The sequence below is a fragment of the Camelus dromedarius genome, chromosome 20, assembly GCF_036321535.1.
Source record: "Camelus dromedarius isolate mCamDro1 chromosome 20, mCamDro1.pat, whole genome shotgun sequence".
NCBI lineage: Eukaryota > Metazoa > Chordata > Mammalia > Artiodactyla > Camelidae > Camelus > Camelus dromedarius.
The window spans coordinates 16,130,686-16,152,287 of record NC_087455.1 but is presented as its reverse complement, the minus strand read 5'-3'; the positions used below and the strand labels follow the sequence as shown (position 1 = coordinate 16,152,287).

Genomic DNA, 21,602 nt, shown 5'->3' with positions numbered 1-21,602 from the left:
TTCAATTTAGATTTTAAATGAAATATATAAACATATCCTCAATTCTGTATATATGGGAATATAGGTCCCTACCTAACAGAATATACACTAGCCAAGTGATGAGGATAAGTAATAGGACTTTAACGTCTCATAAACAAATTCCTATAACTTTTATCTCATTATTTAGTCACTCTACATCACCAGACTTTGCAGCTTTCCAAATGCCTGCCTGCACTACTGGGAGTCTGAGGTCCATTTCTGTTCTGAGAGAAGTTTCATCATCTAATCCTGAACACCTGCCAAGCTACTTGGATTTCAGAAAAGCCAATGATTATATTGGAAACTGTACTTCCCAGTAGAGGCAACTGCCAGGGGTACAACTAAGTGTACTCTTTCCAAGGAATATTACAGATGTTTTTTTTTTTTATAATTTATCTCTTTTTTTGTGGCAGGTAGGTAATTAGGTTTATTTAATTTATTTATTTAATGGAGCTACCAAGGAATACTTATAACCACTTCAAAAGTAAATCCAATCTCTTGTCTACTAGTCTTCTACTATTCATCAAAGATATACTGATTATAAATCTTCCATTTCTCTTGATTTGTATGAAGTCTATTAAGAGGACAATGGATTAGCTAGATCCAAGGAAAAAAGTGTTAGGAACCAGGGCTCCTAGGACAAATGGCTGATTCCAGGTCTGGGTAGCACAGTTGCAAGATGAGCCTAAAAATCTCGTATAACAGCAAGGAAGTTAAAGTCTTCTCAAGAGACTCAAGAGTCAACCTAAGAGATTCTCACTGACCAAAGATGGGACAATTTGAATACTGATAAGGATAATAACTGTAATGGATTAGAACTGATGGATCACCACTGGAGGATACTAATTAGCCAACTTGTTATTTTGAAAATTATTAAATAGAAAGAATCAAGCCTTTATCTTTCTTTTGCGATATGATCTATACCACTGGGTAATAGTAGATGGGGGTGAAGTTAGCTTTATGGAAATAATTCAGTTTATAAATAAAAACAGAAAGATGAATTATAATATCACCATCTTGCAACCCTTAATAAATTAATGTATCGAAGCCTTGAACATTTTAGTGGCTAACCTCATAAAAAAGTCAACCAGACATTGTATGCTTCCAGATGGAAGAACACACCACCATCTATAAACCTGAATCCAATTAAGCTTCTAGACACAACCACAAATTTAAAGGAAATATAGAGGAATCTAATTACAACACAGGTATACAATTAGCAAAATACAGACTTGAAAACTACAGATCAAAACCCTCAATTGTTTAACAAATACACTGTAAAGGGGAAAAAAGAGAGGAGAAAAGATGGACTGGAAACTTTAAAAAGATGTAAAGGATATATTAGCCAATCGCAATGTGTAGACCTTATGTGGACAGTGATTCAAACATATAGTTAAAAACTAAAACAAAAATAATGGCATTTATGACTCAATTGAAATTTAAACAGTGACTGAATATTTAATGATATGAAAAAACTGTTTACTTTTTCAAGCATAAGAATATTATTGTGGTTATGACTTTTTAAAGTCCTTACCTTTTAGAAATATATAGTAAATTATTTATGAATAAAATATGTGGGCTTTGTTTTGGAATCATTCAGAAGGGCGGAAGTGGGTAAGGGTATAGATTAAACAAGACTGATCAAGAGCTGATAATTTCTGCAGCTTTATTGGGGGTTCATTATACTAGTCTGATTACTTTACAGTTTTCCATAACAAAAGCATTTTTTAAAAAGAAGTTAAGGCAAATTGGCACTATCTGTGTAAATGTTAAATGCTCATATTTTTTGATTCAGAAAGCTCATTTCTACAAATTGATCCCACAAATTGTGCTCATGCATAACTGCAAAGAAATATATACAAAAATACTCATTAGAATAGTGTTTGTAACAGAACGTCTGATAAAACCAAATGTTACTCTATTACCACCAACATTTTCCTCTTATGTTTTCATTTCTATTGTAGACAATGTATATTTTTTATTTGTTTAATTTTTATCTTTCCTGAGTATTTTTACCAGGTCTAATACAAGGTGATAACAAAGTACAATTTCTCTCACATGTGGGACTATATTAACAGTCAGATTTGGGACACGTATGAATTTACTTTCATACTAGCATAACGAGGTCATCTACAGAATCTCTACTGAGAAAAATGCATCTATTACTATCCCCAGATACAAACATTTACATAAGAAATTTCACTATAATTTTAAGGGCTTATAAGATGCCTGGGAACTTGAGGCCCTTTCAGGTTAGACACCACTCATTTTTAAAGCTAATGAAAGCCCTTTTAATGATCTGAAATAGTAAGTCTCTATTATAAGACAGGAGATGTATCAGGAAAAGGAGATAAATGTAATTCACAATATTATAATTATCCTATTTCATGTTTTCGGGAAAGAACAAAGCAGATGTTCAGTTTTGTTGTTCTATCTAACATAAAATCTCTCCTAGAGACCTAATGAATTCACTATGGATAAGGGTTAGCTGCAGTCAATTTAACAAATGCAAAACAAATAGAAAGAAGTACTTAATACAAGCCTAATGTAGAAGCTTTGCAGTCCATTTGATAAAAGTGCTGAAAACAGACACTGAGTAATCTCCTAATCCTTTTAAATTCACTGCATTAGGTATATGTTAAAATTTAACACAAAATCTGCAGTTTCTGTTAGGAAAAGTGTGAAGTCTGTTCTTTGGATTCTTTAGATTTAAAAAATGTGTAGAATCATATCATTATAATTTAAAGAAAAAAACCAGTCTGTTTTTCATTGACTTTCAAAAGAAAGAATTCTTGGGCTCTTAAGTTTTTTTTGTTTTTTTTTAAGGTTTCTGTACCAGAACTGTGCTTTTCAGTGCTTTTCTGACTTGTGCAAGAAGTTGTTACATAATACAGCAGCCCCAGTGAGGCAACTGCAGGAACTCTCCTTCTTCTCCTCCCCACAGAAACCACCAGGGATTTCCCTCCGCTCCTGTTCCTGTCACTCCTCCACTCATCACTGCAACCCGCAGCAACTTGGGAGACAGACCAGCCACCTCAGGCCTCGGCAGCTGCGGAGAGGGAGCTGCAGTGGTGGGAAAGGAGATGACGTGGTAGGCTCAACCCATCACACCATGCGAACCACACAGCCCTTTCTCCAGATTCCCTTCCTGACTCAGGAGAGGGAAATGAAACAGTCAAGTAATGAAGGAAAATAGCACTGCCACTTCTCCTTTCTTACCTCCGATGGCTTAACCTACCACCCACATGTCACCCCTACCCTAAAATATTCCTCTCACTATCATATGCAAGGAAAGAGAAAACGGGTGGGGAAGTTAAAAAGTAAACCATGACCTGTCTTCTACTTAACAGTTTCCACTTATCTCACCTAAATCCTCATTCCTATTCTACCCCTCCCAGATGAGGCATGCAACACATTCCAGTTCTCAATTATCTCAGACCTCATCTCGGCTCATGAATAAAGCAAGCAGGGGTCACAAACTCAAAAGCCTTGAACCTAAGGGGACACCATAAATGAGTAAGCAGACTACCAGGTGCGACACAAAAAGAACCAATGGAATGGAAAGCACATCATTGCCTAAGACAGCCTCTCAGTTAACTCTTCTTCAAGAAAAGCTGGAAATCCAAATTTTTATCTGTAATCTCTTCGTTTTTAGTCAACTACTTCAAAAATTTTTGTAAGACTTCTATGGCCAGTATAAGATGCCTCAGTTGGAAGAGCTGAATAAGGCCCCCCAAAACCCACTTGTGAACCTCAATCTATAATCCCAAGAGAGACCACAGCTTCCCTTACCACTATACAGAACCCCAACTCTCAACCCTCAGCCCAGCTTGTAATGGGAGGCAGGAAGAGAGGAAGTTCCTGTTTTACTGCCAACTTTACTTGAGTTAGGTTAAAGTTGTGCTTCTAACATTCCAAAATATGGAGCTTTAAGGGCCTTTTCTCTCAGAAACAGTGTTACACAAAGCAGCTAAGTCTGCTACTTCTGTTCTTCAGGACAGTGTAAGTTAAGAGGGTTTCTGTTGGCTAGTTTGGGAAAGTTACTTATCAAATATAACAATATGTTTACAGGAAAACTGTACTTAGAATTTCAAAATAAATACATGTATAAACAAACTTTTGGAACACTACCACTTGTAAAATGAACATTTTCTAAATTCTAATAATATCATTGTTGAATTTTAAGACCTGCTCAGTGGTCATATGGTACTGGATAGCATAAATACACTTAAGGGAAATTACAAAAGCACATTAAAGAATACATTCAAAATTAAGTTATATAGAGTCCAAAAAAAAGTTAAAATGTATTTTTTTAAAGCCATATGAAATAATGATAAAAAGGCACACTGGTGGGCACAAAAAGGTGTTAAGATCTGCTTTTATACATAGGTTAGCGTGCCACATCACTAGGAAAAAACAAATATATTCAGATTCTTTACTGGAACATGAATTTATTTGCCTGTTGGAATTTAGATAGATTTCTTTTTTAAAAGCCATGGAAAACAAGCAGGAGCATCACTCTCAAACTATATCAAGAGGCTTGAAATGCCCTAAGCTTTATAATTTTAAAAGATCTACAAAATTTTTCATGCCTGATAAAATTTTAATAAGTATAATGATTATAAAGCAAAATTACACCAAAACCCAAAACAAAACCAAGAAAATATAGAATTGGCAAGGGCCAAGAAATGTCAAAATTCACTTAAAGTTAAGTGCTAAAGTCTCTAGCTGACTTCCTTCTGAAATACATTTTGGGTGAATTTATTAAAATAAATGCATAGAACACACAAAGAGATACAAGCAAACAACAGTCTGGGGTCTCAAAACCAAAATATTCTGAGGTGTTGCTTTTGTTTGCAGTCTCCTATTCATCACAGCTGATCCCTAAGTTCCTCCAATCAATAAACAGTTACTCTTTTGTTTATATGAAAAATACATGGTTTATATTAGCAGAATCCATCAGTTGGAATTTTAAAGCCTGACTAATGACTTCTGGAAAAACTGTTCTTTAAAAATAATCTTGCTTATGTATCTTTTTTTTTCACTCCCTGTTCCTCCAAAACTTGACAACTAAATTTTTGTTCATCAGCATTAAAAGTTTACTCTTTATTTGGTTTATAATCTTCTCTTTGTAAGCAAAAGAACAGAGTAAGTAGAAGACAATGTAGAATAGCAGAATAGGTAACAATCACGTATGAACTGAATTACCTTTCATAAACTTAAGCCCGACTGATATGAAATGATTTAAAAGAATATGTTAGTTTTCTAGGTACAGCATCAAGTCTTCATGACTAATCATGAATGACCAGTCAGGGGGAGGGTGAGAGGAGAAATAAGTAGTTGATTTTTGTATTTTATAAAAATATAATTATGGTACAGATTTGATAGCTTCTACTTAAGCTGACATTTTTCTTATTATAATATTCTTAGAAAAAGCACTGCAAGGAAAAAGCAAAATGTTAATATAATAGGTATCCTTAAAAGGCATAATAAAGGATGATTTTCCCCCTCCCTTCTACTTATCTGTTATGTCACAGTTTTATATAATAGTAGTACATTATTTTTGAAATAGCAAAAAGTCTAATTTAAAAGTCGTTATGTTAGATAATATAAAGTCAACGTGTTGCAAGAAAAGCAAGTCCTCAGATCTATAATTTTCAATGTATTTTTTTAGTTGATAAAGAAACTTTATGATGTTTGTAGATTTGTTCTTGAGCAAAATAGCAATAAAAATAATCATAATAATTTCACCTGTTCCCTTCCGTGCAAGTTCCATACTCCACTGGGGTTTTGTGGTGGGTGTGCCATCACAGCCTGATGAGTGCTGGGGTATTAAAGCAGATCGGGAGCTAGCTGGCCGATATTTTGAGAGCCCTAAAATGCCAAAGAAGAGGGAAAACAGGGATTTATTTGTTTCCCAAAAGAAGAAAACAGGCTGAAGGTTTTCTATAAGTTAACCTTAAAGCCAGAATCAGATAGATAGAAAAATTCAAATAATAAAAATAATACTATATTTTAAAACTACTGAAGATCCTATTTGATTTAATCCTTTGTCATGGTTCTGGGAAACCATGATACTTAAGTCTGAGAAAAATACACATTCAAGAAAGACAGTAAATCTGACTAGACTGAACATATAAATTAGAGTCTATATTCTGGGACAAAACCATGTCATATTTTTTATTAGTTATATGGAACTTTGCATATAATAAAGTTTGCCTGCTCCCTCCAAAATTATTAATAAATTCCATTATAATATTTACTCAACAAATAGATCAAAATAATTTAGGGATTATAGAAGATATTTAAAACAGGAAATGTTTTAATGGTTTAACATGAACAGTACTGCAGTATCAGGTGATCCAATTTCTAATTCCAAATTACCCACAAATTAGATATAAAATCCAGGACAGACATTTATTTCTTTTTGCCTCATTTTCATTTGTCACATGGAAAAGTTCTAAGATTTGGGTCTAGCTCTGAGTTGGCCATTACTTGGGTATGTCATTTAGGGCAAGTCATTTAAGATCTCTCTGCTTAAGTTTACTTATCTATAAAATGGATAGAATACATAAATAATCATTAAGATCTCATAATTATAGAAGCCAAAGAATTCATGACCTGTCAGTTTTCAAATACAATTAGGTTCATACTCTACCCGATGCCAGTTCTCAAATTCTACTAGCTCATCCTAGATTACTAGACAGTAAAAAATAATTTAGGTCTTATAAATAAAATTAAACAAAAAGCCAAACAAACAACAAGCAGACTAAGGTGGGTAAGAGAGACTTGCACAAACATAACATGTTTTTTAAAAAACCTCATTCAAATGTAAAGATCATAAAAGATAACCACAACTAGCATGAAGTGTAAATAGAACTTTCCAATAAAAAAAAAAAGGAACAGTATCCCTCTCCCACAAAAAAGAAATGCATTATAAACTTGAATTATCATTTTACAGTTAATAAGTATCTCAAGTTATTATATTGACAATAAAATAGTACTATGAGATACAAAAAAACAATGTGATAAATAAAAATTAATGAATTACATCTTATATATCAACAGGCATGAATTTTAGCAGCATAATGCTGACTGAAAAAACCAAGTCATATCGAGTGTCATAACATTTTTATACAATTCAAAAACTAAGGGCAAGTAAACATATAGATCATATATCTATGTGGTACACTGTAAAGAAAAGCAACAGAATGATTAAGAAAAAGAAAAAACGAAAATTCAAGACAGTATTTATGTACTTGTAGTGAAAAGACAGGTGAACAGAATCAGGGAAGACACACAGAGGAATGGTCGTATACACGTTAAGGTGAGTGGTAGGTTCTCCAATATTTGCTTTATTACTGTATTTCACAACTTACATGCAAGTGACATCAAAGCTTTATTCCTAAAAAGTTTTAAATGCTGATGACATGAATTAGGTATAATCTCTTCAAAAAGCATTATGGCAGTCTGTATCAAGAGCTACAAAAATCTTCTGAAGATGGGTATTTTATAATAAAGCTAAAATTAATCTTTTCACCAAAATACACTTACATGTCTAAGAGCATAATTTGACAAAAAAGAAACAAATGCTCCAGCATAAAGTTACCCACAGAGAATTACTTGCAAAAAATTAAAATCAGAAACAACCTAAATGCCTGCCCACTGGGAAGTAATATGGTAAATTAAAGTGTATCAACTCAATACCGTCTCAGGTAATATTTTCAAAAGAAAAGATTATGATGTTTGAGAGATGTATGCAGAAATCTATGATATGATATAATATTACGTGAAACAGGAAGTTAAGAGAAAAAAGTAGTTGTCATAGGCTGCATTACTACAGTCAAGTTTTATATATAATTATACATATATAATATATAATTTATAAATACAGTTACATTATTTTTTTAAAAATCTAGAAGCCAAATACTTAAAAAGAACCAAAATAAAGTAGAAAATTAAAAGAAATACTTTTAAAAAATTTATTCCTTCACTGATATGTGTTATAATTCGATACAATCTCGTACTTCATACTGGTTACTTTAAAACTTTATAGTTGTTCTCTTGAAAATAAAGTAACACAGTTTAAAATAGTGACATCGTGTGAACTGTCTCCACCACCCCAGTGAATGCAGTACACAGTCTTACCTGGAGTTGATGGCCTTTCAAGCATGTTTAAATGATGAGAAATGAATGCCTGGCTATCATGAACAGTATCCATATCAATTTCCTCCTCATCTTGAGAATTTGAAAACTAAAACACACACACATAAAACATGGAGAAAAAGAGCCATTATGTCACTTTATGTTTGGATTTTTCCTCCAAAAGGCAGTAGAAAGGCCACAGGATATACCCCCAAAATATCTTAAAAGGAAAAGTAGTCTTTTTCTCAAAAAGTATTAAAGAGAAAGAAAAGATTATGTGGTTCAGCCTCCATAAGAAGCTGATTAGAAATTACTGGAAATACAATAACAACTAAAATCTGTTCCTATGTTGTGGGAAGAAGTAGTGAGCTGTGGTAGACTGTGCACACATAGTTCCTCCCCCAAACAGAGAAGAAGTATGTGATAATAGAAGTTAAAAATTGGTTGGAATGGACATTGAGTTCTTCCATGATTCAGTCTGTCCCATCTGTTCCTGCTAAGGAAAAACCATTGCAAGTATTCAAAAAGATTTACAAGAAGGTGAATATCCTACACTGTTAATACAGGTTTAACCTGTATTTCTTACTCTGATTTTGAGTTTGACTTTACTGCTATCCTCATTCTTCTCCAGTATTTGACCAGGTTCTAGTGGGGACCCCAGTGGTGTATCAGCCTTCCTCTTCACTCCCTGCTGATGAGCTGATATATTACATGATGCTTCCTTGGCAAGGTGATCATCTTCCTGTGGCAATATTTAAGATCAAAATTAGATTTCTGAAGACAAGTAGCTCATGTCATAGTTGAAAACTAATACCTATAGCAACCATGCAGATTAGAGCATGCCCAGTGCCTAAAAGTTATCAGCAATGGGCTTAAAATAAATCTCACCTTTTCCTATCTGCTGGTCTTTTTGTGGGGAGAAGGGAGCTATTAAGTGAACTTTTAAAGTTTTCCCTGAAGAATCTATCCTTTTGTGTCACTTTCTCCTCTTACTCTAAAGACTTCAAGTATAAATGTGAATAAGTTAACATACATGGCAAGAATTATAAACATATTCATTTCCACTGGTTTATAAATACTCAGATCTAAAAGAGCTCTTTAATGAGACTCTTTTTTTCCTATTAAAAGATTTGTCTTACTTCTTCATAGCTCAAACCCTAGGATACATTTTAAATTTACAACAAATAAGTATGATTGTATTTTTAAAAATTTAGGTGAATAAGTAATTTTAAATAACTATTACTAACTAGCATAAAGAGAAACTTGAGTTTTAAAATGTCAAAACACCAGCAGGGAATTGCCAGGCAAGTAATCTGGTCTAAATATTGGTGAAAAATGAAGCCTGAAGTACTTGGGGACATTTTGTCATCAATAAGAAAATCGTTTCTGGAAAACCTTCTTTAAATTATAATAAAATGATTGCTATACATCCTACAGATCTTTCTACAAAAAGCTTGGTAATTACATAATGCATAGTTAGAAATAAAAGCTTTTCTGAAGGCAAACACATACACATATATATAAGTCAAAAGATGTAATGCATACTTTCCTCCCCAAATCAGCAGATTATGCAATTACCTGACTATTCATTGTCATTTACTTATTTGATTCAATAAGCATTTGCCAGGCACTTTTCACATATTTAGAATGATGCTATTACGCAAAGTAGCAAAATAAAGAAAGTCAGGGCCATGTGTTCAAACAGCTTGCCATTACTATATATGGACAAGATAGGTTAATATATAATAGGTTAAATATTCATTTCAATTTTCTACTACTCAAAGTACAAATTCTATGCTCAAGCACAGAAAATCATTATGTTATCACAAAAGGAGTAAACAGACCGGCAGCACATCATGTTATGGGCCGCTATGTAGTTGTTGGTAGCACTTTATAAACTGTAAAGTTCTAAACTAATGTCAACCAGCAGTTTCTTAAATGGTACAAGAAGCTGTTAGTGGCTTTAAAATCCACCAGTTCAAAAGAAGCTATTCTCTTCTTTAGATAGCTCTATATAATAAAACTATGTCTTCTATAACACACGTGATTCTTACAGGGTTCTGAAATCCAACTAGCTGTGCGTGACTACTTGGATTAACTGCAGCTTCTTGGTTGCCTGCTATGGCCTCTGGAATTATGGTCGGATTTAAGACAGCTTTTTTCTCTTTCAAATTAAGGACCAACCCAAGCTCTGGCAAGGGTAAGCAGGAAGGTCTACTGAGGCCAAAAAGTGTGAAGTACAAGTCCACAGCACCACACCGTAACCTCCAGTCATGTGAAGTACCTAGAAGTAATAATAATAAAAAGTCAATATGCACATTTATCTAGACATTTGTAACTGCTCCAGAACCTGTAGAGAGGCAAGGGATGAGAGGATTACGAGCTCTTAAATGAGCCATTTATTAATTTAGGCCCCATGGGCAAACCCTCTACCCTAAAAGATGCTTCTTACTTAACACAGGTACTTACACAAACTGGTACAGAAAAAATAAATGTTTGAATGAAATAATACATTTTACAATTGAAAAAATTTTTATTCTTTTTCTTCCTACCAAAAAAATCAGACATCTAGGGAAAATCTAGTATTTGAAAAATATTAATTATTCTGGCTCTAAATCTTCCTTTTAATTCTTTCTCCTTGGTAACTACTCCACATTCATTCATTTCTGTTTACCTTGTCTGATTTTCTTCTTCAACAGCCTATTAGGAAGACGGCACACCAAGAGCCTTCATGGACTGTATCACTGGAAATAAATTCCTCTAACCCTCAAATTCATTACTTTCAGGTTTTAAATATGGTAAGAAACCCTACAAACTATTTGAAATAATACAATTCTAAACTTGAACTTATTATAGAGGAGGAAAACATTTTGCTAAACATCTTTATATCTATGTTGTTCTACTAGGTATTTGCTTTAAAAAAAAAAAAAAGCAAACCCAAGAGATGGCAACAGGTTGCAAGACATGTATTGATCAGAAGACGGCCTCTGTAGAAATTCAGTATAAAGTAGTTGAGAGACTTTTCAATTTCTCTAATGAGTCTCAGCATTTTCATCTCCAAAATAAGAGTTTTGGTCTCAGATTATATCTTACCCCATAGCAATGACAGACGAGAGCACCTGACACCAGAGTTCTTTCTTGCTTTCTTTTCTTCCCCAGTGGAGCACTCTAAGTAAATACTGTCATCAAACAGAACTGACAAGATGAAATTTTCATCTAGGGTTAGATAATTTCTATCCTTTCTAGGCAGAATTTAAAATGACCTAGAGAATTTAAAACAAGTGAGAAGAAGAAATATTCTTCTGGATAAGAAAGAAATTTAAAAAAAAACTATACTTAATTTTGGCCAAGAACTGTGGTTTCAAAAGAGTACCTTAATGTTTAAAAAGGAGAAACATAAAGGAAAGAAGTTGCTACAGCAGATTTTGGACAGCATAAATATTAAGCTTTGTGGTTTTCAACAACAAATATAAAAATAAGTAAATAAATTATAATCAAGGAGTGATTTTGATGAGATTTACTCTAACAGGTAAGTAAATAATATAGTAATTATGTACAAAGGAAATACTTATGTAAGGAATTATAGTTTTACAGAATTCATACCATACACTACACTGTGCTGCACTGCCATGAGACAACTACCAATCCTATTTGAGAAATCTTCAATTCTACTACTGTGTGGTAAGGTAACAGATACATAACACTGTTAGAAACAAGCGAGAAGCAGGAGTTCCTGAGAAGAATGAGCTTTTATATCATAAAAACCACAGAGAAACTAGAAATGGGAAGAACATACAAAGTAAAAGTAAGGATGTTACACTGGAAACCCACTTCCTTCTCTGTACTATCCACATCTGGACACTTCCATGGACTAACACTGCCTAAGTTTTTCGTAGGCACTCATTATTCTCCTTCTCAAAGCATATTACATATGTAAAGGTTCCACAAGGGACAGGTATCAGATTCCTGGGTCTTCTGTTACAAAAGCTGGAGAATGAACCCTCTGAGGAAAGGGAGGGAATCCTGCCAGAGCAGCTAGCCATGCATCTATTTGTGGGTAGAGCAAGAAAAGAGCAACTCTCAGGTACTTTATCAGTAAGGAAACTAGAATGGTTTAGGGTGCATTTTCACTAAACCTAAGAAAACTAAACCTTGAAGATCAGTATTGCCCAATTATGTCTACTGCAAATAGTGATCCTGGAATCTTTATATATTGTAGATGATGTTGAAACCAATCAGGCAACTGAATATGAACTCCTCAAAGTTTAAAAAAAATCTTAATTTTACAAAGCAAATGGAAAATGTATACTTTGGTGAGCTGGGGTGTTGTTTTATTTTTTGAAAAGCAACTCAAAGATGATTAGGCAGTACAGTGAATGAAGGCTGCTAAGTGCACTGAACGGCTAGCACACGGCTTTTGTGACTTTTTATTTCTATGTGGGCTTTCTGGTTTTGGGTTTGTAAAGGTTTTAGTAGACCTTCAATTTGGATGGAGGAATGAACATTAATCTTTTGTTGCTGAGGGAAGTTCTTGGTAAGTATTATTTTCCTCAAAAAATTGACTTACAAGTATTAAAACCTAAGGCTGATAAGAGGGAGCAAAAAAATAAGCAGAGCTTCTATTAAAATTACAAGACAGAAAAAAAAAGGGAACTCCATTATATTTCAAAATCAAGGAATAAAATCTTAAAATGGTTGTCATGTTATAGTGGAATTAAGTGGTGTAGTGGGGAAAAACACTTCTGCTTACTTACAAGTTAGCTCTGTGATCTTGGGCAAGTCAGTTGCCTAGGCCATAAAATGAGAGCAATTAACTTAGATGATGTTTAAGATCCTCTCAGGTCTAAATTCCAAGATTCCAAATCAACCAATTTCATTAGAGAGAGGCCCTGAGAGAGCTCCTAATTTCTGCCCTCAGTTACAGAATTTTGAAGACCTTCTTTAATCTTATTGCCACCCCTCCCAACCCAATCACCTAAATGGCAAGGAATTCTCATATATATGAAAAAACAATAGTCATTATTCTTCCTCTCACGTGAAAGTGCTGTCCATTCTGTTCTCATCAGCAATTATACTTTGGGACCAGCTCTGCTTACCTGAATCAGAACAATGCTCAGTATTGATGCTCTTATTCAAATCAGAAAATATCTGAAGACAAACCCCCAAATAACAAATCTGATCTTAAAAAGATCGTTTTCTGAAGTAATTGATATTAAAGCTGATCAAGCCAAAAATCTGCTAAGAAAGCTCACTTTAAAAGACACCATTTTCACCATTTTATTTTTCAATGAACCCAGCACCCCTTGATGACAGAAGCTTTCAAATCTGCACAGTTAGTCCAGACAAATACGACTGCCATATGGTAGTTCTGTCCTGCTCTTTCTGTCCATCTTACACTAAAGTAAAAACACAGCAAATTTCGTATGTATTCACATACATAATTCACATGCGTAATTTCCTACAAAAATGAATAATGTTCAATGAAAATGTTTTCATTTTCTTCCACCATTTCTATTTCTAAGAAGGAGAGTTTCGGGGAGAGAGTAACAGAGGCGTGGAATTTTGAAATCTTCTGATGTTAATATCAAAACTGTTTTATTTTCTTTTTCTGAAACCTGGCAAATTCTACCAAATTTTGTGAATTTTAAGTAATCCCTCCATTCTAACCCCTAGAGTGTAGCTATAAACTTTCAAACATTGACAATGATGCACGATGCAAATACACAGCCTGAACAATGTACTGAACAACTGCATAAATGTTTTTGTCATTCTTGTAATAAAGTACCAAACAATGAAGAGTAGCTTGGGAGTAACGGATAAAATTTCCTTCATAATAATACAGTAGCTTGTCAATGAAAGCCTATTATCTTAACAAATTAAAAAGCATATTAAGCAGGCAAGACCAGAGAAATTACTTACTTTTAAATAAAATACAAAGCACCAATAAAAATCTTTAATTCTTAGATTTTTATTTTTTCAGTGTACTTTCTGAAGTACTGTCATGCTGGTCTATAATCCAGTATTTTACTTAAAGCTATTAAAAGGTAGGATCTCATATATTCTAAATTTTGAAACATTTTTCTTTGGGAAAGGTAAATCATTTCTTTCAGTGTGGAAAAGAATACATACAGCTAATACAAGTCAGACCAGTCATAACTCTACCTGCTCCTCATTATCTACAGGATACAACACAAATTTCTGAGGCCTTTCACTTTTGGATCCTAATCTATCTTTCCAGATAATACTATTTTCCAAATATCCTTTCAGAACTCAAAGCTTTTACATACAATTCTCTTACCTAAAATGTCTTTCTCCTGTGGCAAACTCTTTTCCATTCCTCAAGAGCTAACCCAAATATCACCACTCCATAAACATTCTGGCATTTCCGGCAGGGTTCATGGTTCTGTTCTTCAAGTTCCCAGAGTACTTTGTTCTTTTTATTTTAGCAACTACCTAGTTGTATTATAATTTATCATTTCCTATGTCTCTCTTTCCATTATACTAAGTTACTACAAAGGTATCTTTCTACACACAAAACAGCACAGTGGTAAACGAGAAGTGTTCAAGAAACAACTGGTGAATAAATTAATGTTCAGAATCTCTAAAAAGAATTACCCCTGGACAATGTAAGTTTTTAATTAAAAATAAAACTAAGATTCTTAAGCAGCTAGAGATGAAGGCTATATAATGTGAAAAGATGTTTCTCTTTAAAAATGTTTTACTAGGGGGAGGGTATAGCTTATGGTAGAGTGGGTGTTTAGCATGCAAGAGGTCCTGGGTTCAATCCTCAGTACCCAATATAAACAAATAAATTAACCTAATTACCTCCCCCAAGCAAAAACATAAAATAAAAAATGTTTAACTTTCTGTGGAGGATTACTATTTAAAAGGTATATGTGAACTGTAAGAACACTTTGGGGGGCAACTGAGGAAATCTGAATATGGGATGTATTTTGGGGTGGAGTGTGATAATGGTACTGTGTATGTATAGGAGAATGTCCATATTCTTAGGAATATAAACTGAGTATCTTAGGAAGAGTAGCATGATGTAACTTATTTTCAAATGATTCAGAAACACAGTTTGTACATACATACAAAGAGAGTGAAAAGGGAAGAAGTAAATACGGTAAAATGTTAACAACTAGTGAACAGAGCTGAAAGTATATGGTTATTTGTTGTACTGTTTTTTAAATTTTTCTAAGCTTCAAAAATTTTAAAAACAAAAGCATGGAGAGAAAGAGTTAATATGGGAAAATTAAACCAATGAATGAATTAAGATATCTGATATGAGTATGTATGTATATACAGTCCTGTGTGTGTGTGTGTGTACTTTCAAAGCAAAAACTGTTAGAAAAATATCCAACTAGTGCCCAGAACTCAAGGTTAGGTAGAGCTACCACACATTAAGAGAGTGCAAAGACCAGGCAGTCCTGGAATCTCAAAAGTAGAAGTCTCGGAACCTCCTTTCTGGCATAAAGCTATTAACCCCCCCAACCAAATACACTTCTAAAAAGAGTGTTATTAATATTTATTGAATAATATACCAGTTTTTAAAAGGACAAATACGATTTAATTCATCTGTTTTATTCTCAAAGTAATTTCAATTTTCTAAATCCTATTTCTATATATTCTACAACAATTAATCTCTTATCAAAGTTTCTGAAACCAGCTAAGCAAACTTTGATTCCTCAAAAGCCTGATGACCATGTCATAAGATGATCCTTTCTTAACTGCCATGTTACTCTCTCCCATATATTTTAAATGAACTAAAACATTTTATAACTTCAGTGCAAAGTCAACACTTCTCAAACCCACTCTGGAATAAGATGGAAATAAATGAATAAATATAAATAAATCCTCATTGTCCACAATTTATTTGTTCTCCATATATAAATCAAGATAATGCTCAGCTCAAGTGACGTGATAACCCAAGAACCCCAATAAGGAGTAACGGGCAGACAGATTTCAGCAGGATTTAGAGATTTAGATGATGTTTTAGCTCCTTTTGTTACAAGTGAGTTTTCATTACCATTTCTTAAAATAGTAACTATTAAGAAGATAATATAGCAATGTGAAAAATTCTCATGATAAAATGCAATTTTAAAACTTTATTCCAACTACAACTATGTATATACACCCACAATTTTTATTTTCTCTAAAGGTCAAATATACTCAAATCCTCATAGTGGGGATATAATGGAATTATGTAACATTTGGGGTTTTTGTTACTTTGTTCAGATAAGCTCTGCAACATATTACTTATCATTTAAATTAAAAAAAAAAAAAAACTAAAAAGGAATTTCTTAGATCAGATTCACTCATGTATCCCAGAGGCTCAGGCTTGGAAGGGAAACGAGCAGTCCTCTAACCAGTCTTCCCTGTCTAATATCCAATGTTCTCCAAAAACACTAAAAAGAAAAACAAAACCAAAAAACCCTCCTAATTATCTGTGCCACTCCTACTGTTCATATTGTCCCCATTTATTTATAAATCTGAAGAACTGAGCAATAAATTGTTTATGACTATGGCCTCAACTGATCTGTTTCGTTTACATTATTGGCACAGGGAATTCCAAACCAAAGCAGTAATTGTACTTTATACTGAACACTATCAAAATTAAATACTAAAACATCAATCAGAGCTTGAATTTGTATAACCACAATCTCCCAATGGGCTTCAAATGTTTTATAGAGATTGTCCCATTAGTTTTAAACACACATTTATTAATTTTGTCCATGAAATCTTCCCTAGAAGGTGTTAAGAGAATTCTTTGTACTTCATTATGCTTTCCTCAAAACTGTAATCCATCATAATCATGGAATCATGCACTTTGGTTAAGAATATATTCAACACAGTACAGTTCGTGCCACGTATTAACTGCTAAATGATCCTTTACAAGTTTGTGAACTTGTGTGATCATCCCCTAGATCTAAATGACAGTAATCATAACACCCTTTAAGGTAACCACAAGTAGCAAAAGATCAAACACTGTGTAAATAGCAGCAATCATTCTTCTAGGGATTAGGGAAAACATGAGAAAAATAATTTGGCAGCATCGATGAATTATGTGTTGTTTTCTGAATATTCTGGGGACAAGGGCCATTCTATTTTCAATTTTATTAAATTTCAGTGAAATATCTACTATGGTGTCTTTACTTGGTACTGTACTATATTATGAAACTGAGGGACAGAAGTTATACAACTACTTTACATCTCACTGTTAGTAAATTAAATATTTTTTGAAAAAGAATCAGAATTTGATATTTAGTTGTGATTCAGTGAAACAGTCACTAATGACATTGGCAGGGCAAGTTACTTTCCAGCATTCTAGAGAGAAGGTAATGTGACATACCTATTAGAACGAATACCCACTGCTCCCTCACTGTCTATCTGTAATAATTTATCTTTAAGCAAAATACCTTTCAGCTTAGCTTTTGCTTGAATTTTAAACTAAAACCAGTATTACAATTTCAACATAGACATAAGGCAAATTTTCTTTAAATATATACAACACTTACAAGTCAAACGGGAAAGACCAATAATTCATTTAAATAAAAAGACAAAGAATATGAATGACTTTAAAAAGGAAATATAAATAGCCCACAATATGAGAAGTATAATATCATTACTATGTTAGTATAACAACATTTCTGAGCACTGAATGTGAACTAGATATTGCGCTTTACAACTATTAATTCATTTAATTTTCAGTTTGCAGAAGTAGGTATCATCACTTCCGTTTTAAAAATGAAAACTTATAGGCTTAGACAAGCCACACTGAGAATAAGTCACTCAGTTGAGACTTAACTCTCAGCAAACTGGTTCCAGATCTCATGTTCGAGAGCACCAGTCAACTCCAGACTTCACTCAAATAATGTGAAATAATAATGTAAATTAAAACTGTGATGAGATACCATGATCTCCAAGGTGAAGAACAGTAACAAATATGTATTGCTCTTAAAAGGATACAGAAGAAATTGGTTACCTCTGGGAAAGGCCTCGAGGAGGCTAGGGAAAAGAAGTGAGGAGACTTACTTTTTCAACCCTCTGTAAGCTTCCAAAATAAAAATAACAATAATAGTTTGCAAGTACATGTTTAAGCTCTTTAAACATTTGAGACACTTTCACACAAATTCATATTTGTGTGAAATATTTGTGTGATATTTTTGTTTCCTCAACCACCCTGTGGGGCAAAGTGACTGGTTATGTTCTCAGCAAATGTTATCACACAGACCACTGTGAAGGCAGGTGTGGTTAAGTATTCTCCTTAAAAAAACAAACAAACAGACAAAACCCAGAAAACAACAGAAAAATTAACCACAGTGCTTTAAGTATTAAAAACCTATTATGGGAAGAGGGTATGGCTCAGTGGTAGAGGGTATGCTTGGCATGCATAAGGTCCTGGGTTCAATCCCCAGTACCCCCATTAAAAAAAAAACCTAATTATCGCCCCACCACACAAAATAAATAAATAAAAAGAAACTGCCACTTTAAAAAAATAAAAAATTATTTTCTTAAAAAACCTGTTATAAAACAAAAATACTACAATAATAAAAAAAAATTTTTTTAAGCCATTGCTGTCTTACCAGAATTCATAAGTTTCCAAAGTTGATCTACCAAAGCTTCATTGCATAAGGGAGATTCCATGTTCTTAGTAAATGGTGGGTTTTTGGTCAACATGTTTAGAATCTTATGTCTGAAAAACAGAAAAAAATTAAATTTTTGCTAACCATTAAGTAAAAACATTTGAAAATTATCTGCAGTTTCTCCTTCCTATTTTATCATCTCTCTTAGATCTAGCTTTGTATTTAAGTTTAGTTTCATTTCAAAAGACATTATGTTGCATCCTAAATATTTACTACTGCTTTTTCACTAAAAAATTCTGGTGGGTCTGTTCTCTCTAAAAGCACTTTAGTATACAATGAGGTCTTCCAAAACCTGACTCTGTTTCCTAACCAACCTTTCCTATCCCACTTCTAAAATGAATACTTTACTCTTCTTAGAAAAGTTTACAAAAAGACTGGTCATTAAATATACAAATCTTAAAATGAGCCCAAAAAATCATACATATGCCAAGAATTTACATTTGAGATAATAAAATGAATATAAACTTCATAATTATAGTATCTTTGTAATGCCTGAAAATGTGCAGAAAATTTTAAATATGGAGATTGCAAAAAGGTTTCCTCAAAATAAGCTGAAGTTTAGAAGAATCAGTTAATAAAAGTATCCTCACAGAGGGTAACAGTTAAACTCCACTACTAGAAGTTTTTATCTTATGTGAGAGGCTACCGAACACATTACGGAGTCTTCTGAAAAATAGGACAATGTGACCAAAACAAAATCTGAAAAAGAAAATGCCCAATGCTATGAGTAGGAGACATCATAAAAAGAGAAAAGAGAAGGAAAAGGAGAGGCAAGGGAGCCATGGCAGTAGTCTAGCATTCAGTGAAGGGTACAAGCCAGGCCTAGGGCTAGGTCTGACCTCAGGGTAATGGAAGGCTTGGCCATAACAAGAAGTGTAGGTTGTAGTATTTGTTGAAGTTATTAGCAAGACCTTAGAGAAGATGAAACTGGGAAAGTTTTACATTTAGTTGTCAGTGGTAAGACAGCAAACTGGATTTATACTTGAGAAAAAATGGGAGGAAAGTAGAACCGCAAGGTGTAGTTTAAGTCACTTAACCCTTTGGGCTTTAATTTCATGTCTGTAAAACTGAAAGATGTGGACTCTCATTGTTAACACCTTTTGTGGTTTGAAATATTTAGACTGTCTGAAAGACTACTGAAAGGCTATGAGAACGAAACATGAAATGTGATTATAAGTGCAGTTTATAGATAATAACATGAAAGGGGATACATACTGTATGGATATTTCATACCCATATTTTTGTATCTTTATGAGTAAACACAATTCCTGTCCTTAAGGACCTCAAAATCTATTTGTAAGAATCAGTATTACGGGTAAATAATCTTTTAAAATGTGGATGAGTTTTTCTTTACAAGATGTTAATGTTGTTAAATTTTTAATTCGCATAAAGAAGAAAAGTTGTTTCTATCTGACTGCTTTCCCAAATACCCCAAATACCAAAGTGGCAGGGCCCAACTAATAAAACTTAATGGTATTTACTCAGATTGTTACAAACTCTTTACAGTTATGCCAATGAATTGTAAAGGATGCTCTGGGGATATCTCTGAAATTATAACTAAAAGAGCAATAATGATTATTACGTGTATTACTTTTAGCAAATTAAGCATTTTTTCGAAAGTTTTGTTTTTCTTTAAGGTTTAGATGATAGAAGAAAGGCTTTTTACAAGGAAGTATTTATAATTGACTAAACACTCAAAGCAATACTCAGAAGAGATTAAGTTTAAGGGAACAAAATGAGAATCTTACACTTAATTTTTAAAGATTTACATTAAAATTAAAACATCATATTAATTCCCTAAACAACTGACAGTTTTCTTGGTGGACTAATCCAACCCCATCGCCAGTCATTATCTGTTAGAAATGCAATCAGTCAAATCAAAACCAAAAAAAAACATTTAAAATCTCTCTGGAGAAAAAGCACTGGATGTAAGTGTGTCCCTTGAGGAACTCATACATTGTGATCCTATGAATGTTTGATTACAACATGAGAAGATATTTCTATGTCATCTTTAAAATAATCCTACCCAATTTAAAGTAAATATAACTAATAAGTTCTTCCTATTAATGTAAAAAGTATACGCATGCTTGTATTTTCCAGAAATGACTGGAAAAAAATAATCCAAAATGTTAAAAATTATTGCTTCTGGTTGAAATAATTATATGCTATTTTTAAGTTTTCTTCTTAATGTGAGTTTGTATTTTTCCAAATCTGAATGAGCATTTTAAAGTTATTCTCGTGCTTGCTTCGGCAGCACATATACTAAAATTGGAATGATACAGAAAAGATTAGCGTGGCCCCTGGGCAAGGATGACATGCAAATTCGTGAAGCGTTAATATTTTTGTAGATACTGACAGGTATATATAGAATAGACAAATAAATTTATACTGTATAGCACAGGGAAATATATAGAAGATCCTGTGGTAGCTCACGGTGAAAAAGAACATGACAATGAACATATGTATGGTCATGTATGACTGAAAAATTGTGCTCTATGCTGGAAATTGACACAACATTGTAAACTGACTATAACTCAATAAGATAAAATTTAAAAATAAATAAATAAAGTTATTCTCATTGAAAGGACACTAATCTTCAAAAATGTAAATTTCATTTGTTTTAACAACAGCGCACCAACCAAAGTACACTTACTTAAATTCTTAAGATATCTAACACTCTGAAAATCTTCCATTGAGAGAAGACTATACAAGGAAAGCCGACAATCCTATTATTACATTTAAAACGTCAAACTCAAATAAAAAACTAAGAATTTTCCCAAACATGTATAAATA

At 33.2% G+C, this 21,602-nt stretch overlaps 1 protein-coding gene and 2 non-coding genes across 7 annotated transcripts in view; 2 read left to right on the top strand and 1 right to left on the bottom strand.

Moving 5' to 3' along the window:
- Positions 1 to 21,602, bottom strand: part of TAF2 (TATA-box binding protein associated factor 2) — an 86,280-nt gene that overhangs the window by 18,457 nt on the left and 46,221 nt on the right. For 3 of the 5 annotated variants that reach the window (XR_010377034.1, XM_031439550.2, XM_064476869.1), the window contains 5 exons: positions 18,750 to 18,859; positions 10,218 to 10,447; positions 8,750 to 8,905; positions 8,167 to 8,272; positions 5,770 to 5,892 (listed from right to left, as the gene is read on the bottom strand). Coding sequence is in view for 4 of the 5 variants with exons in the window: in XM_031439550.2 (XP_031295410.2) it covers positions 5,770 to 5,892; positions 8,167 to 8,272; positions 8,750 to 8,905; positions 10,218 to 10,447; positions 18,750 to 18,859 (725 nt within the window). In the remaining variant the exon portion in view is untranslated. The remainder of the gene's footprint in view (positions 1 to 5,769; positions 5,893 to 8,166; positions 8,273 to 8,749; positions 8,906 to 10,217; positions 10,448 to 18,749; positions 18,860 to 21,602) is intronic. The other 2 variants (XM_064476870.1, XM_010988418.3) reach the window with 1 other exon arrangement.
- On the top strand, positions 18,518 to 18,589 carry TRNAA-GGC (transfer RNA alanine (anticodon GGC)). The gene has a single exon. It is a non-coding gene; the product is annotated as a tRNA-Ala (tRNA).
- On the top strand, positions 21,048 to 21,154 carry LOC116149039 (U6 spliceosomal RNA). The gene has a single exon (XR_004132677.1). It is a non-coding gene; the product is annotated as a U6 spliceosomal RNA (small nuclear RNA).